This window comes from Lytechinus variegatus, chromosome 12 (genome assembly GCF_018143015.1).
Source record: "Lytechinus variegatus isolate NC3 chromosome 12, Lvar_3.0, whole genome shotgun sequence".
NCBI lineage: Eukaryota > Metazoa > Echinodermata > Echinoidea > Temnopleuroida > Toxopneustidae > Lytechinus > Lytechinus variegatus.
The window spans coordinates 4,109,080-4,128,742 of record NC_054751.1 but is presented as its reverse complement, the minus strand read 5'-3'; the positions used below and the strand labels follow the sequence as shown (position 1 = coordinate 4,128,742).

The 19,663-nt window shown below is 35.2% G+C and overlaps 1 protein-coding gene across 1 annotated transcript in view; it reads right to left on the bottom strand.

The window, feature by feature from the left end:
• Window positions 1-3,848: 3,848 nt before the first annotated feature.
• The window catches only part of LOC121424935 (hexokinase-2-like), a 63,603-nt gene continuing 47,788 nt past the window's right edge, over window positions 3,849-19,663 (bottom strand). The window contains exon 9 of the mRNA XM_041620828.1: window positions 3,849-5,658. Within this exon, the coding sequence (XP_041476762.1) occupies window positions 5,256-5,658 (403 nt within the window). The 3' untranslated portion in view covers window positions 3,849-5,255. The remainder of the gene's footprint in view (window positions 5,659-19,663) is intronic.

Genomic DNA, 19,663 nt, shown 5'->3' with positions numbered 1-19,663 from the left:
ATGTACTCATTATAGCACCTGAAGTTTTGAAGTGTACATAACTATACAACAAACAACAAACCATGAACAAGAAACCTGTTCAACATGATTAAAGTAGACACATTTTCCACTCCTTCAACTCCAGACTTTTAATCATTTTTTATTTCTCTCCCCTTATTGTTAATGATGGGAATTACCAGGCATTAGCTTAATGAACATAGAGGTTTGTAACTTTAAAAGAATCATTCTGAATACATGAAGATCAAAAAACAATTATAATATATATATATATATATAAAACATAAACAATATGACTTGTGCCTATCTTGCCCACTACTAAACAAAACATCTTAAAATCCTTAAATTTGGCAACATGACAGAAAAGTTAAAATTTTGCATTTTTTATAAAACAATTCAATTTCAATTGGCCCCTAAGTGATTTTCTTTGGCATGTTACAGTTTACCTTCAGACGATAATCTTCAACGTCAACGACATAGAAATATCAAGGTCCCAACAAAAATATTTCTACAAAAAAATATTCATATTTCCTTCCAATATAAAATGCAAGCATTTTTTTTTCAATGGGTGACATGTACATAAAACTATATGTAAGAATATACATCCTGTTTCCCTGAAATAAAAAACAAAATATCTCTGTCAGAAATGAAATAGAAATAAAAAAATAACCATCACAGAACATTAAACACATATAAAACAAAATGCACATACATATAATAGGCCTATATAATTCCATAAATGGACCAAATATTGAAATGACTTAAAACGGCTCAAAAATAAGATTCCTACCATTCCAAATACATGTATAATACGTAAATACAACTAATCATTAATAAATCATAATATTATAAGTAATGAACTTCAACATTATAAATTGTCTCAGTTAGGAAAATACTCAATAATTTCAATCCTATCAAAAACTGAAAATTAGACTAGCTTCTAAATGAGGTCTACCTCTAAGAGAAGTAGAACTTTGAAGAGAAGAATTGCATTTTGGGGCTTTTATTTGTGCATGTCTATATATTTTACCAAGCTGCCTAAAAAACCTTAAGTGTGTTAAGCTTGTAATAGCACACCAATCGGTTAGCAATATATTGCATTGACTACTTTAAGAGGGTTGAGGACTGAATAGATTGCCTTAACTCCAAAACATTTTTTGGGGTAAAAAGTGATGTTTGATAAGTTTCTACCAAGCAAAAACTGTACATGGAGTGATTTTCCCCCTTGAGAAATAGCATTAAGCATGGACATACTGAAACTTGTCATCATGCCCTTGTAAGAGCAATATTGCATGACTGAACATAACACTAGAAATTATACAATAATACTTTTTTAGACTGATAAGAGCAACACGTTGAAAAGCTTCTGTATGTCCATGTTTAATGCTATTTTCCAATACCAAGCATTCATTTTTTATCTGCTAATAGGAGATAGGAAGTTGAGTTGAATGTTTTATATTTTCATAATCTTTATGGAGGTGCTATATAATTTTTTTTCAAACTAGGTGCATAAAATGGACTTGTATCCTATTCTAAAACTCTTGTTTTCATGAAGGCAGCATTCACTGATAACCTTTTAAATGATTATATATATATATATATATATATATATATTTAAACCCAACAAAATATTGCAAGAGTCAGAAAAGGATAAAGAAATCATTTATTAGTTGATGAGATATCAAGTCTTTTGTGATGTTATTAACAGGAGTTTGGATTCAATTCAAATTGTGCGTTTTTTTTAATTATTTAATCGAGACCCTTCAAGATCTGTAATTACAATGACGCTTTAGAATTAATAATTTCGAAATGTGATATAAACAGCGAATGCTTCATTCATGAAAACAAGGGTTTGACAATGGGACAAAACTCCATTTACTAGTATGTCATTTTAAGAAGCTAATGATCAAATAAAAGCTTTTCTATGTTATTGCTTACAATTCAAGAAATATAGGCCTATGTATTAAACATAATAATATTCAACATTTATATATAGCACTTATACATTGTTTCTAACCACTGCATACTGTTACCAAACCTTTAGCACAGCTACCCTAATATGGGCGCATCGAGCATTCAAGGAATTCCTTCCTACCAAGTACCCACTTTTACTACACCTGGGTAGAGGGTGGCATATGTAGGTAAATGCCTTGCCAAAGGATGCGGGCACTGCTATGGGATTCGAACCCTGGACCTTTTGGTTCGAAGTCCGGAGACTCCTCACTGAGCCACGGCACTTCTACAAAAGGGGCTCCTGGCAGCAATTAAACTTGCTACTTTTTATAACAATAAAGATCTGGACACAACAGAGATTGTTGTGCAAATGTTGCATGTGGGCAAGCCTGAATCGAATAACAGGGGTAATATCATATTTGTAAAATGCTTGAGATGTCATCCTAATGTGATATTTACAACAAACAGAATATTATTACATTATCATATATCTAAAACAAATAAGAACACAAAACAATTCTGATGTGTAATCAATGCATCGGTTATGACTTACGTAGGCTATGAAAACAAATATAAGAGAGGTAGATGATTTGTTTTCAGAGCGAGAAGAACAAAGCATGATACAGGCTTTTGACCTTTATTTATTGATTCAGTCATATCTTGGTAGAAAGGTATATGATCATTTTCAATCCGGTTGAAAGCAAGGTCATCACACCCTAATGGCCTAGTAATGGATAACAGTGGAGATCTAGATGGGCCAAGGAGAAACATATCCCTACCAGAAGCCCCTTTTAGCATCTCAAAAAAGGCAAAATTGAAAAAAGGGAAAGAAATCCACATCCAAATGTAAGTTTCATCTAAAGATCAAAATAAGTGGAAAAATTTCAGTGGTTGCCCTTGCATCACATCAGAAGTTGAAGGGGCGCTGCATAGAGTATACTCTAGGAATCAGACAGGAGCGGATTCAGGGGGCATGTGCCCCCTCCCTTTAGAGAAGCAAATTTAGAATTTGTAATGCAAACAAGCCATTAAAACAGAGGTGTTCCCCCTCTTTTGAAATGGTAGACTTTTTTTTCCTCTTCCAATTTTTTCGGGTATGAAATACCCTTAATTTGTGGTTGAAAACCTTTTTTGGGGGGCTTGTCAAATTTGCCCCCCCCCCTTTGGAAAATCCTGGATCTGCCCTTGGAATCGGATACAATTCATGGTCTTAATGTTGATGCCTGAACAAGCCAGGAACTGTCTGACATAGGACTGAATTTAATACTAAAGCTGGATATGCTGCTTTATATGCATTTTGAATTATCTGTGCCTTTGGCCGCTTATTCATGACTCACATCCAAATTTCTTTTAGAATAATCACAAATATAGAAAAAGTCTCATGGACCCAATGACACAAAGTTTAAGCATCGTTCATATGACTGATTTCAGTGACTTATCAACTTCTTATCATGTAGAAACACAATTGAAAAATTCATCGTAAGATCAATCACTAACCTTTTTGTAATCAGGGCATGGTGTGAAGGTCACTTTGTGCTGCAGCAATGGTCATCTTACTGTTTGTTATCAGTGGGACTTTGCACCAGTTAATTACACGAAACAGCAAGAAAAATACGGATATGAATGCTGCCTCCCAAATGCAGCAAATGTAGCATTAAATTAAAATTCATATTATATTGGATGGCTCAGAATGGAATACCAGAAAAATTCCAAGAGTTTGGGAAAGTATTCCACAAATTGCAGATAAGTGGAATATTGGCCCTCACAAGTGGAATTTTTTTTTCATGAAATAAAGCCATTCAATATAATTATTATCTATCCCACCCCACCCCCCAAAAAAGAGGGAGCAATTTGATTTAACAGGTCACATCACATAATGCCATTATCACTTCATAGGATCAATTTGGGTCTTTGACATGCAACTTGCATGTACAGTTCATTTTATTCTATATATGTATATTGCTTGTGAGACTTGAACACAAAAGGCAGACAAACAAGGCCACAGCCAAATTAATTACAAAAAAAGGTAATTAGTACAATCATTGGAGGATGAGAGAGCAGAGAATTAAAGTTTGTAATATATTACTTTTTAATGGGATAAGGATTATTGGCATGGTCAGAGAGATAAAAGGCAGAAGAAAAGAACAAGCAATGTAAAGGGATCACATGTTGCTTCATGAGCATCATATGCTACATTTTCATGTGATAAGGATTGACCTGGTCACAGAGATAAAATACAGAAAAGGACAAGGATTATCATATACTGTTCCAAGTGGAGAGTATTTAACATGACCAGACAAAATAAATACAAAGATAGGACAGAATGATAAATAAAGATATTCGATGGAATAATGAATTCGGTGGGCACGATGTGGTTTAGTGACTCTTGTCTTTCATTCAGAAGGTCGTGGATTCAAATCCCTGTCGTGACATGATCGGGGATATCTACGAATTACATTTTGAAAAGGCGCTATATAAATACTAATTCATTAATCTATGAGCTAGGTCACGCTGCGATAACACTAAACTAAAGTATCTTTTGAAAATGATCCCCCTTGTTATTTCTAATGTACAAAATTTTATGAAGAATATTTGAGATGAAAATTTAGACAACCTCTCATGTCACAAATATGTATAGTCCCATATAGCATTTTTAACAATTTCTGTGTACACCACAGACGAATGAACAAGTTTATTCCATTTTGATCAATGTTTCACATTTCAACCCCATATGATTGAATATACCCTTTTTCATTTCCCTTCTTCATTTAAGCACTTGCATCCCAGAAATTAAATACCTCCCTAAAGGATAAATGAAAGAGGAAAAAAAAGTTGGATGCAGTAATACACTAAAATAAAATAAATTGGAAGAACAATATCATGCTCTTTCTTATTAACAATGCACAAGTTATATATATGATAACGCGAGGGAAGCATAGAGTCCATAGGCTTTCAAATAGTCAATCTGGCCACACAGCCTGATGTCTTTGCTTATAAACAAGAATGGTTTGAACAAATAGAAGGTATTTTACTGAGTCTGTGTTTCTGATGAGAGGTCCAAGATGATGATAAAAAGTCCAGGCTTTTAATAAAAAGTCCCAAGTTCTTGATAAAAAGTCCATGAAAATAGGTTTGGGCCAGTGGTATCCTGATCATAATACTTTACAGTCAATAAAAACTTGGTTTGGTTAACTCCTAGGGAGAACAGGACAGCTTCCACAAAGGAGACCTTGTAGTTTCGAAGATGTTGCTGAGGATGTTGGAAAATAAAGTACCCTCTTGACTCAAAGGCAATGCTCATGGTTTCATACACAATCGCCATTCTGCAGAGGCACATGCGGTTGTCCATTCTGTCCTGTCCTGCTCTGTCGGACAGCAACCGCTGCGGTCACAGCCCCTCCAATGCCACTGCCATCCTCTGCGTGGTGGAACTTGACCTCGTACTTGGGAACCAACTCCTTGATATCCGACAACATCAGCTCTCGGAATTGGTGGAAGTGCTGGTACAGGGAGCCGTCCACGGCCACGGTGACGCTGGGTGTGTTGATGCGTCGTGCGATCTGGGAGATCCCGGATGCCACGAGTCGAGAGCCGCGGGTCCAGATGGCCCGGGACAGCGCTCGTATGATCTGGAGCTCTGCTGCGCTGGGATGGAGATCAAAGCTCTCAAGGATCTCTCGCGTTTCGGATAGGTCTTGGGTTGTGTCACTGAGAAGCAAAGAAAAGCATAGAATTTTGTTGATAAATGGGAAATGATCCTCATTTGACTACTTCAGCAGTTGCATATCTGGCCAGGTGTACCATTTGTGGGGCCTAATTGTTTGTGCCCCAAGGTGGCCCCCTCCAAAATATTGTGTTCAAATCTTTCTAGATCTGCCACTGCTTCAACCATATACCTACAATGTACATACTAACCTATAGGCTAGTAACTACATATCATCACTCCTGAATGGATAGGTAATTGGATGGATGGAAGTTGGATGGATGACTGAATGGAAAGTCAGATGGATGAAAGAATGTATGTATAAATGAAAGAATTGGCAGATGGAAGTATGAATGGATAGATGGATGAATGAATAGAAGGTTGGATGAACGAATGAAAGAATTGGCAGAAGGATGTACGAATGGATAGATTAACGGATGGATGAACGAATAGGTTGGATGGATGAAAGAACGCAGGAATGAAATTGGCGGATGGATGTGCGAATGGATGGATGAATAAATAGAAGGTTGGAATGATTATAGAACGAATGAAAGAATTGACAGAAGAATGTATGATTGGTGAGATGAATCTATGGGTTGATAGGTGGTAGGATGAATGGATGGCTGGGTGGATGAATGGATGGATAGTTAGATGGATGAATGAATAAATGGATTGATGAATGAATTAAAGATTCGATAGTTGGATAAATAAATGGATGAATAAATATTCAGTAACAATAATATATTACAATATTCCTAAGCACTGCATACTATTACCCCAGCTTAAGTATGGCTACTCAGACCACAGTGGCGTAATGAGCCAAAATAAATTGAGGGGGACAGTCAATGCGTATAGCAATTTTTAATCTTTGTTTTACCTTTCTAAAACAACAAATGGAATGCCTCTGGCCATCTCACCTGCATCACGCGGTTCAATATAGCAGCAGTGCTGACTTTGAAAACTACTCTAACTCGCACAAGATGTTCAGTGATACATGGTTACCCTTACATGTATGTCCACTTTTTATGAACTAGACCAATGAACTCACAGAGATATGATGGTTATTCAACAAAAAACCCCAACATGGCCAAAAGTTCATTGACTTTACATGACCTTTGACCTTGATCATGTGACCTGAAACTCGCGCAGGATGTTCAGTGATACTTGATTACTCTTATGTCCAAGTTTCATGAATCAGATCCATAAACTTTCAAAGTTATGATGGTAATTCAACAGATACACCCAATTCGGCCAAAGTTCATTGACCTTTGACCTTGGTCATGTGACCTGAAATGCGCACAGGATGTTCAGTGGTACTTGATTACTATAATGTCCAAGTTTAATGAACTAGACCAATAAACTTTCAAAGTTATGATGGTAATTCAACAGATTCCCCATTCGGTCAAAGGTCATTTAGGGTCAATGAACTTGGTAATGTGACGTGAAACTCATGCAAGATGTTCAGTGATACTTGATTAACCTTATGTCCAAGTTTCATGAACTAGGTCCATATATTTTCTAAGTTATGATGACATTTCAAAAACTTAACCTCAGGTTAAGATTTCGATGTTGATTCCTCCAACATGGTCTAAGTTCATTGACCCTAAATGACCTTTGACCTTGGTCATGTGACATGAAACTCTAATAGGATGTTCAGTAATACTTAATTAACCTTATGGCCAAGTTTCATGAACTAGGTCCACATAATTTCTAAGTTATGATGTCATTTCAAAAACTTAACCTTAGGTTAAGATTTGATGTTGATGCCGCCGCCGTCGGAAAAGCGGCGCCTATACATGTAGTCTCACTCTGCTATGCAGGTGAGACAAAAATCAAATTCTGGGAGACTTTGACATAATAATCCAGAAAAATATATCATAATTCACCTTTTTTCCTATCCATTTCTTATTTTTAAATCCTTTCTCTGTCTCTAAAGAAACATTTAAGGGGGGGATAACCCTCTAATTTCCACCCCAACCTGTAAGCCAGTGCCTGACTGGGTCATGACTTAATGAAAAGATGATTAAGTGAAAAAAAAAGGTTATTTCTAAAGTGCTTAATACAAAATATTTCAAAGCACTAATTGGTGATTTGAATTGAACAGATCCTGGACGGATTTGTATACTAGGGTAATCATGCTGCATAAATTGATTTCTAGGCGCTAAGAGACTTTTAATTAAGGCCTGTAAAGTGATTTGCTTTTAAGCAAATATAATCATATGATCATCAATGAAAATGTACTATGCAGAAAACAACAACTAGAATTTAATTCGTCATGCGGACGAATTAGGTGGTCTGTCATGATTTTTCATTCAGAGTCGCCTAATGTATAAAATGAATAATTTAGATATGATTGATAATCTTGATTCTAGACATCCTAAGAATAAATTTTGACCATTGCTCAATGTGATTATTAATGTTTCCCATAGACTTTGCACGTAAGCAATTTTGAGAATTACAATTCCAATATTGCAAGTGAAAAACGGGCATAATCCCGGCATCTGATCAAAAAGTGGAGGGCACATTACCGAAAGCCCAGAATCTCAGCTATAACATATTAAAAGCTCCGGCAAAACTGACAAGAAGAAATGGAGATATGGCTCACGAAATAGAGGAATGTCGAATCTAGTTTTGAGAAAAAGTCATGTCCCATAGAGATTACACACAAAATACATGTGATATGAAAAAAACAATTATAATCTGTTTTATCTTGCTAAATTTTAACTTTCATACCTTTTAATTATCATAAAGGATCATGTAAGAGGTGGCAAAAAGAAAAAAAAAATGAAAAAAAAATCATCTTTTCTACCCCAGGAATCGAACCTCCGCCCTCGAGAAAGCAAGTCAAATGCGTTATCCATTGAGCCACGATATTCCCCATAGAGATTACACGTAAGCAATTTTGAGAATTACAATTCCAATTTTGCAAGTGAAATACGGGCATGATCCCGGCATCTGATCAAAAAATGAAGGGCACACTTCCGATAGCCCAGAATCTCAGCTACAACATGTTAAAAGCTCAAGGAAAGCTGACAAGAAAAAATGGAGATATGGCTCACGAAGTAGAGGAATGTCGAATCTAGTTTTGAGAAAAAATCATGTCCCATAGAGATTACACGCAAAATGATGAAAAATGACAAGCCTCTTTTCATCGCTGTTTTACGCAATGATGCGTTTCTCAAAACGAAGATTCATGTTAACTGACGAGAAAGAGTACATTATAAACTACAACATGTTGAAATCTGGGCGAAAAATGATCTATATTCGAGAAGTTACAGCCAAATTTGCATAAATTTGATGACGTCATTTTTGAAAAAATGAAATTTTTAGTTTGGGCGCCATTTTGATGACGTCACGATATAATTTAGGGACAATGGTGACATGAAATCAAATCTACAACTAATACTCTATCGATATATGAAAAAAAAGTTGGGGGTCAACGGACTTTTTAAAGAGCTACAGTGAATTTACAATAGGCATGTTTTTGCCCATATATGGCCTATAGTGAGAGCTCGCGCGCACACGTGCTGCAAACTTTAATGGGTGTTAATTTCTATATTAATGGTTGTAGAAGGTTGATCAAGGTATCAAATTGCTCAGAATTTTATTAGCAATGCAATGATATTAAAAGAAACGGTTTTTCTGCGTTGCGTTAAGGTGTAACGCGCGGAAACGCGCGCGCATACGTGCGCGCGCGCAAATTTTTGAAATGCTTTAAATGACCTGAAACGTACCCAAAAAAATTTATAGGTCATTTGGACGATTTTTTTACCTTTGACGAGCGCGTACGCGCGCGTCATGACCTCTACATGACCTTTCATGACATTGACAGTTGACCCTTGAAATGAAGTTAATGTCATGTCAATATTGTTAATTTTTGATAATTGATAATGAAGATATGATCAAATGAAGAATTTTACAAAATGGCGCGTAGATGACGTCATCATGACCATATGACCTTGAAAAGCTTATTTTGAGGTCTCTATGATAGATTCTATATATGACGAAAAAATCAGCAAAATTAATTCAGCCAATTTTGAGAAAAGTTGGCGACAAACATAGGTGCCAAGAATAAAGAAAGAAATAAAGAAATAAAGAAAGAAAATTCTGACGAAAACAATAGGTGATCTGTCATAGACAGACCACCTAAATATACAAAAACTACTAATTGCAGTTCATTTGACAATCTTCAGGTTAGGATTACTACTGGGTCTCAGTTTCATTTTGGGCTAAAAACCTGTGATGTGATGAGTGTAACGTTTTGTCAAACAATCAAACATTAAAGGACAAGTCCACCCCAACAAAAACTTGATTTGAATAAAAAGAGAAAAATTCAACAAGCATAACACTGAAAATTTCATCAAAATCGGATGTAAAATAAGAAAGTTATGAAATTTCAAAATTTTGCTTCATTTCACAAAAACAGTTATATGAACGAGCCAGCTACATCCAAATGAGAGAGTCGATGATGTCATTCACTCACTATTTCTTTTGTTTTTTATTGTTTGAAATATGAAATATTTTGATTTTCTCGTCATTGTCATGTGAAATGAAGTTTCATTCCACCCTGAACACGTGGAATTCCATTATTTTAACATTTTGTGCTTCAGGCAAGGAGATCCTAATCGTCAAATTCGTAAAAATTGAAATATTGTATAATTCAAACAATAAAAAACAAAAGAAATAGTGAGTGAGTGACATCATCGACTCTCTCATTTGGATGTAACTGGCTCGTTCACATAACTATTTTGTTAAAAATAAGCGAAACTTTGAAATGTCAGAACTTTCTTATTTTACATCCGATTTTGATGAAATTTTCAGCATTGTGCTAGTTTGATTTTTCTCTTTTTATTCAAATCAACATTTTTCCGGGGTGGACTTGACCTTTAAGTATGGCTACTCAGACCACAATTGCGTAATAAGCCAAAAATTTTGAGGGGGGTCAGTCATGGCATATGGCAATTTTTAATCTTTTTTATCTTTCTAAAACAAAAATCATATTGTGGGATAGACTTTGACATGATATCCAAAGAAATATATCACATTTCACCTCTTTTCCTATCCCTTTCTTTCTTATTTTTAAAATCCTTTTCTGTTGGTAAAGAAACATTTGAGGGGGGGGGGGTGGGAGGGATACCACCCCAACCTGTATGCCAGTGCCTGACCAAGCCGTCCGGCATTTATGTGTATTCTCTCAATGGGTCATGACTGAATGAAAAAATGATTGAGTGAAAAAAATGTTTTTTCTAAAGTGCTTAATACAAAATATTTCAAAGCACTAAATGGTGATTTAAATTGAACAGATCCTGGATGGATTTGTATACCAGGGTAATCATTCCGCATAAATTGATTTCAAGGCGCTAAAAGATTTTTAACAGGTCACTTAACAGGTCTTAATACCTGTGAAAATGATTTGGTTTATAAGGAAATATAATCATTATACAGTGCGTATCAAAAAAAAATTTACACTTTGAAAAAATCCTGTAAAATCATACATTTGTAATATCCTGAAGATTGTTTCACATTTTAACATTGGTACAGGTCCATTAAAGCAAATGACGATATAACTGTCGAAAAATATTTCCGCTTGAGTGAGCACCACTTACTTTTGAAAAGTTAGTGAAAAATGATTTGCGCAGAAATTTAAAATAGTTATGCGAATAAAAGTAGCCCTTAATCATGAAGAACACATGGAATTTAGCTAGTAAAATTGATTTGAAGATATCTTCTACATTGTTTGACTTGTTTTCTTGCCCAAAACACTTCGAAGAGTGCATTTTGCCCCACCCCACTCCCCCACACACCGAGGCCATCGTGACGATATTTGCTTTACACTGAGCTGTGATTTACATGGAATGGCTTAAGCTTGATTTTCATTTTGTTAATCATTGCTAAGCTTGGGAAAAGTGTGGAGAAACAAGTGTTAAATGAAAAATGAAATGTAAACCAACTTTCAATGACAAAAACTTAGTGAAAAAATGCTGGAGATATCTGATATAAACTTTTGTTCAGATTCAGTTATGTCCTCAGATCCAGCTGGCACAAATAGGGTAAAGGTTGTGCTTATTGAGTGTTGAAATTTCAATTTGGGTGGCAAAATTGTCACAAAATGCTTGAATGTATCCGTTTTATTCCAATTGCCTAAAAGTGCAAGGAAAATGTATGATAAATCTTTCGTAGTGTCAGTTTGATTTCGTCCTTTCCCCTTGACACAGCATGAAAACGAGCATTTCTGCGCAAACAGATTTCTGCGAGCTTTACAGAAATGAACAGTGCTCACTCAAGTGTAACATTCTGACAAAACTTTTACTTTCATTGGATAGATGAGACCCAAACCCAAGATTATATGTGAAAAAATTACCAACGTGTTGTGTATTTTTTAATTCCCTTGACTTTTTCAAAGTGTAAACTTTTTTTGATACGCACTGTATATATGATCATCAATGAAAATATAATATGAATAAAAAAAAATACAAAAAGTACTAATTGCAGTTCATTTGACAATCTTCAGGTTAGGATTACTACTGGGTCTCAGTTTCATTTTCGGCTAAAAACCTGTGATGAGTGTAACGTTTTGTCAAACAATCAGATATTAAAGGATTTGGTTTGCAAAAGGTCATCGAGTAAGCAATAAATGTTGCTGATAAACCAACACCTTGGTATTTCTTTTGTTTTATCTTCCAGGATAGCTGATGAGTAAATAACATGAAGACCATTTTCTCACATATTTAAATAGACCACATGTAAGAAATATAGAATGGAGATAAGATTTGAAGTTGGTTTAGGTTTTTTCAATGGGTTAAGGTTAAAAGAAAAACATTTTTGCATAAAGACTTGGTTTCTTGGAACACGGTTATGATTGCTTTGTAAATTTACATTAAAGTTATAGGTTTAAAAAATCTGAATGAAGAAAGTAAAACTAAATCTTAATTCTTGATATTGGTAAAAATTAACGAGTAGTTATATAAAAATATCTATTAAAATCATGGGAAGCACTGTTACAAAAGGATATCTGGCGAAATCAACTTCTCAACGGCTATTAGAATAATAATATCAAGACAAATCATTTCACATTTAGACATAAAAAATATATATGACAATACTGCACAAAAGAAAAAAAAACTAAACAGTCTTATTTGAAAAAAAAAAAATTGTAATTGAAGGAGAGCAAAAAAAACAACAACAAACAACAAAAAAAAACAGGACAAGATAGACTTAAAGCTCCACCACTGTCAGAAAAGTGGCATCAGGCGAGACAAAAACTGTATGGCATCGCCTTGAAAATCTCCATATCTCAAAAATTAAAATAATTTACTGCCTCAAGATATCATCATGTAGAGAGCAGCACTTGTGCTTTAATTTTCTGCAAAAAATCTCAAAATTGAATTTTTGACCAAAATTGACTGACAGGTTCAGATGAACGCCGCCGATAGAGACAATTAACCTTGGTTTTACAGCCTAAAATTAGCGGTTACTGCAAATAAATTAATATATTAAAGTTTAGAGCTGATGAAAAACAAGATATCGGTTCTTGGAAGGCAATGGGCTATTAAAAGAGTTAATGTTAATGATGCTGATTCCTCATGTCTTGTTGCATGCCTTTTTGTTTATCTTTTAGAATAGCTCACATGTAACAGACACAGCATAGACTAGATAGAGATAAGATTTGAAGTTTGTTTGGGATTAATTGTCTGGTTTAAGAATGAAGTATTTGGCCTCTGTAGAAATCACATGTCTTCCAAAGTGACTGTCCCCCTCCAAAAAAAAAACCTACAGCTGTTGACTAAAAGTCAATATTAATTGCCCTTAAAAATCTGGAAATAAAAACTAGATCATCTCTTAAAGGTCAAGTCCACCCTAGAAAAATGTTGATTTGAATTAATCAAGAAAATCTATGAAGCATAACGCTGAAAATTTCATCAAAATGAGATGCAAAATAAGAAAGTAATGACATTTTAAAGTTTGCTTATTCAAAAAAAACCCCTCAACCACATGTATATCCATAGCTCAAATGATGGAGCGACGATGTCCCTCTCTCACTAATTCTTTTTTTATTATACAATATTTTAATTTTCACAGATTCGACAGCAATGACCAACAAGACTGAACCGCAAAATGTTAAACAATGGTAATTCCACATTCATAGTGGGTATGTGCCGCAGGCAATACAAAAAATGGGGGCCTTGGAGCGAGCATACTGTAAAAAGAAGGGTCCTCGGAACAGGCTTCGGTAGCACAAATGCGATGGTCGGAAAACGGCCACTGTTTACCAAATCGTGGCTCATTGTAGCAGATCAATACAGCTGGAACAGCTTAACGGAAAATATGCGAAGCTTTGGAGCGAATTTCTTTCTTCCTTTTTCTTGATAAGAAAATGCTATTCTTTGGAGCGAAAATTTGAGTGTAAAAATGGGGGTACCCTCCGCGGCACATACCCACTATGCATTATATACTGAGTTCCCCCCCCCCCCGGAAATCATCCTACAGATAGTAAAGTATAACCTTTCTACAAAAGTACATACAATGATCAATGGTCTCAATTCCATAACAAGTTTTATCTTTCCTTTATGATATTTAGATCAAATTTACCCTTTGTGGTTCCAGCTAAGATAACACAGACATACTTTGCCCTATTAAGGCAATAACCTGGAAGATATGAATTGGGTATCATTTGAGGCTGTTGCTTTCAAATTCACCTTTTGATAATAATAATGATAATAACAACGGCATATTAACCCAGGGTAGCCAATTCAGCTGGCCCTGCTATTATTATCATGTCTACTTTAGCTGGGCTGCCTTGGTGCTCAAGCATTCTAGAAATTTCTTCCTACCGGCTACCCAATCACCTCACCTGGGTTGAGTGCAGCATAATGTGGGTAAATCTCTTGCTGAAGGAAAATACACCATGGTTAGGAATCGAACCCACGTCCCTCAGAATAAAAGATAAGAGTAATAACCACTAGACCATGACATCCCAAGCCACTATTAAGGCCCTATCCTTTGACCTCAAAGAATTCACAAGAGGGCTTGGAAAACGTTAACACCCTTTTATCTTTGGTTCTGTTACTAGTAATTCAAAATTTGCTTCCGTACATAATTTAATTGGTACTTAACATGGAGGCTATGTTAGAAATTTCTGTGGCTAACAAACTCTCAGCCTCCATAACATGTTTTCACTTCATAAGGAATGGGAGATCGGCATGGGATGACATAGTCTTGTTCTAGACGATTTCAATTAAATTCTATTCTCCGTCGTATCGTACTATCCAATACATGCGTACGCCCAAGCGGAGTGAGCGCGCAAATCCGAGAACCTGTACTTTCCGGTGTACAGTTCTCGGATTTGTGCACTCACTCGGCTTGGGCGTACGTACGTGCAGGATAGTACGATACAAAGGAGAATAGAATTCAATTGAAACCATCTAATAATAGACTAGGGATGACAAAGCACAATCCATTTCTGAGGATTGAACTACAGTGCGTATCAAAAAAAAGTTTACACTTTGAAAAAAACCTGTAAAATTACACATTTGTCATATCCTGAAAATTTGTACACATTTTAACATTGGTACAGATCCATTTAAGCAAATGACGATATAACTGTCGAAAAATATTTCCGCTTGAATGAGCACCACTTACTTTTGAAAAATTAGTGAAAAATGATTTTGCGCAGAACTTTGAAATAGTTATGCGAATAAAAGTAGACCTTAATCATGAAGAACACGTTGAATTTAGCTAGCAAAATTGATTTGAAGATATCTTTTACCTTTTTCTACTTGCTTCCTTGCCCAAAACACTTTGAAGATTGCATTTGGCCCAATCCCACTCCCCCACACACTGAGGCCATCGTGAAAATATTTGCTTTACACTGAGCTGTGATTTACATAAAATGGCTGAGGCTTGATTTCCATTTTGTTAACCATTGTCAAGCTTAAGAAAAGGAGAAACAAGTATTAAATGAAAAATGAAATGTAAACCCACCTTAAATGATAAAAACTTAGTGAAAAAATGCTAGAGATGTCTGATATAAACTTTTGTTCAGATTCAGTTATGTCCTCAGATCCAGCTGGCACAAAGAGGGTAAAGGTTGTGTTTACTAAGTGTTGAAATTTCAATTTGGGTGGCAAAATTGTTAGAAAATGCTTGAATGTATCCGTTTTATTTTAATTGACTAAAAGTGCAAGGGAAATGTATGAGAAATGTTTCGCAGGGTAGGTTTGATTTCGCCTTTTCCCCTTGACACAGCGTGAAAACAAGCATTTCTGCGCAAACAGATTTCTGCGAGCTTTACAAAAATGGACAGTGCTCACTCAAGTGTAACATTCTGTCAAAACTTTAACTTTCATTGGATAGATGAGACCCAACCCAAGATTATATGTGAAAAAATTACCCACATGTTGTATATTTTTTAATTCCCAGGGCTTTTTCAAAGTGTAAACTTTTTTTGATACGCACTGTATATTGCATGAAATTTTCATATGTGCTGCTGGTCATTTCTTACATACATATATACCAATGAATAATTATTTTTTGAACAAGTGCACACCTAGTTACCAAGAATGCATATATAGCATTTCCATTTATTTGAATGCAGGATAAAAGAGCACTGTCAATGCCTTGCTCACAGGCATAGGTGCCGCGGCCGGGGATCGAACCCCAAACTTTCTATGTATGATCAGGTGCCTTACACCACTCGGCCACGCCACCTCCACAAAATAAATAAATGTCCCTTAAATGATGAAAACAACCCGCCCAAAGTATAAAATTAAAGAGAAACAAATAGAGGAGCACCTAAAACAGGTGAGCCTCTGTCCTTTCCTCTGCATACTGTCAGTGTACATTTGGTACATTTCATCTATTTTATACACCTCCCAAAAGTAAAAAAAAATGTTAAAACTAACAGTAAAATAGACAAAAGAATAATTTCTCTCACCGAGTTAAAATTCTAATGGGATTTAAGTCAAAACAATGTTGTTCAATATCATTCAAGAAATTTAACTACATGTAACTCTTTTAAGCCAGAAGAGGCAATTTGAGAAATGCTTAGTTCATAACAATTATGAAAAAAATTGGGAGATTGGGGGGATAGGGGAGGGGGGGGGGGTGGGAGGCAAAAGGGAAGGGGAGGGGAGTTGAAGGAGAAAGGGGAGGGAAGTTTGTCCAAAAAAGATAAAACATGGATGAGGGATAGCCTGCAAATTGGTTGAAATCATGAGGTTATAAATCATCTGAACCCCCTTCCCTTTCAATCAGGCACCCCACCCTCTCTTCCTGATGAAGTGCAGATGGCTTTATAGATAAAGATGGGAAAAAAGAAGAATCTCCCATCTGCAAGTAAGCTCTACATAGTAAGATTACTATATTTTGTTTGACTACCGGTAATTGAAATTATTCTATTAGCAGATATTAGACCGAATGAGAATAAATGGATTATTAAAGCCCATGTCGGTATAAATATGTTGCTTGAGCCCAGCCCTGGAGAAAATGACTGAATCACCTACCAAGAAGAGGGAAATATGCAAGTCATAAAATACACACACTTCAAAAGGTGAATGTCTGGTTGATGTTTACATAATCTTTTTCGATATGAAATATTAATTCAACTCTATTTACTCTATCCAGTGATTGCGTGCATTTCTTCACGAACTAGCGGTACAGAGTATAAGGGATTGATGATATATTGATTGTGATAAGAATCTTGATAGCATTGGTTTGTGTTCCCAATAACACATATTAGTCAAGTTCATTATCAGTTATTGAACCACTGTACATTCATAGAGAGGAATTACTCAGATAAGCCTTAAAAGAAATTAAACGTACAACATTATATTGTATTTGTACATAATAACCATACGTGCTTAAACAATCCAAATACCATTATGCTTTTTATGATATTGGCTGGGGCAGTGAATGGGATGGTAAAGGCTTGGCCAGGGCGATGCCATGGGGTAGGCAACTGCTCTCTATCATTTCTCATAGTAGGAAAAAAACTGGATCAAAAAAGTGGGAAAAAGAGAGGAAAACAAAGAAGAGTCGTCCTGCCCCAGGGCTATCAAAATATCATGGTACTCCCGAAATACTAAACGATCATAAAGATGGTAGTCTGGATTTCAATAAGCAAACAACATAATAGTTAGAAGGGAATTTGCCAAATTTTAGAGGTCTCGTAACCTAAAAAAATTATTGGAATGTACATAATAGAAGAAATAACAGATGCAATTTAGGAGACACACCCCTCTAAAACCAATAAAATAAAAAAATATATGATGGCAGAGTCACAATTTTTTAATAAGATATTTATTTTATTCTTTTATAAGATATTCATTACTTTTACAGCCCACGACACTGACACTGGTCCGACGGTCCCAGACCAGTAAAAATTGCTGTCGGGCCAGTAACTTTTCAGAAATAGCCAGATTTACTGGTCCAACATGACTAGTCAAAAATATATCAAACTGATACAAATGATATTTTCTTCTCTTTTGTGAATTAAAAATGGCTCTGTTATCTTTAAGAATGGCTCTCCAAAATTGAGAAATGGCGCTTGTGAAATATATTGTGTGAGTGTACTGTTTGCTGCATTTTTTGGGGGGGAGGGGCAGGGGGAAATAAAATTAAGCCAGCAAAATAAATTCAAATCTTTTTTGTTTTCCTTTATTTTGGGAGACCAATATATTTTAGGTTTGGACCATAGTGTGGAGCCCTGACTTTTATCATATCTGACAGACACTCAGACTCTAGTCTATATTTATTTATACATCATCAAATTTTCAGACAGATTTGTGGCAAATTAAATGCTCTTGTGGGCCCTTTCACATTAATCTGACATTTTCAACTCATTTTTTAAATCCAAATAGCTATATTCAATCACATTTCATTTTATAAAAACACAAAAGAATAAATGGAGGAGGGCGTCCATTTCCACAGAGCATTGATTGATATTTTAAACATCATTTGAGACCAATTATACAATGTCTGGGCATGCGATTCCTAGTTTCTTGCATGACAAACACTAGATTGTTAAATGAAACTTGATTGTTTACAATTTCAATATAAATTGTTTGGCAGTTGAAATTCATCGCTCTTGCTATTACTGATTAAAATAATTTTATCTTATGTTGGTTATGACACTAACAATGTTCTCAGCAATAAAAAACAAACAGTATATAAAAAAAAACAAAGATAGAAATAATTCATAAAACATGGGAAAATACATTAAAAAAATTATTGTCTATCTGATCAGAATCCCCCAACATGTATCAGGTCAGAAATGGATATTTTTGGAGCTTTCTTTAATCAATAAAAATAAGTCTATGATTTCATAAATAAATTGTAAACTTTATTCATATCAATGTGATTATTTTTCAGAGTAATTAAATACCTAACTAGCATTCATGAAACTCTTCACTTTTGCAGTCAGTTATTAAAGCCCGCCTTTGATCAAAGGCTTTTACTGACTGCACTGATCATTTTGTGCCATCAATCATGATTGACGAAAGTATAATCAATTGCTTATTTTTTAGTTACAGATTTCAAATACAGAGATATTTTATGTGAAGAGGTACCTGCTGCAAAAATGTATTTCCTTCATTGAACTCACGACATTTTAATTTTCATAAGCAGAAAATCATTAACCTAAAGCCAAGCAATAACTGAAGTATGGCAAGATTTCTGCATATTGCAGCAATTCTCGTGCACGTCCCATTTTCATCACTGGTCGACACTTTTAGGTTATTATGATTACTTGCTAGGCAAAAATGCAGCCTGTACCGTTACATCCTGTAACATTTTACATTAAACTCATGATCAGGACCCAAAATAATTCGCCAAAATACATCAATATTGGTGGGAAATAATCATTATCGTTCTAAGTAGAAAACACATTGTTGCCTGGTTGATATGATATTTATACTTATACATGTATAGCGCTTTAACACTTACTTCATTAGAAATCTCTAAGCAGTGAACAGTAAAACCCCTGTTACACTATCACGATCAGAAACCCCGATC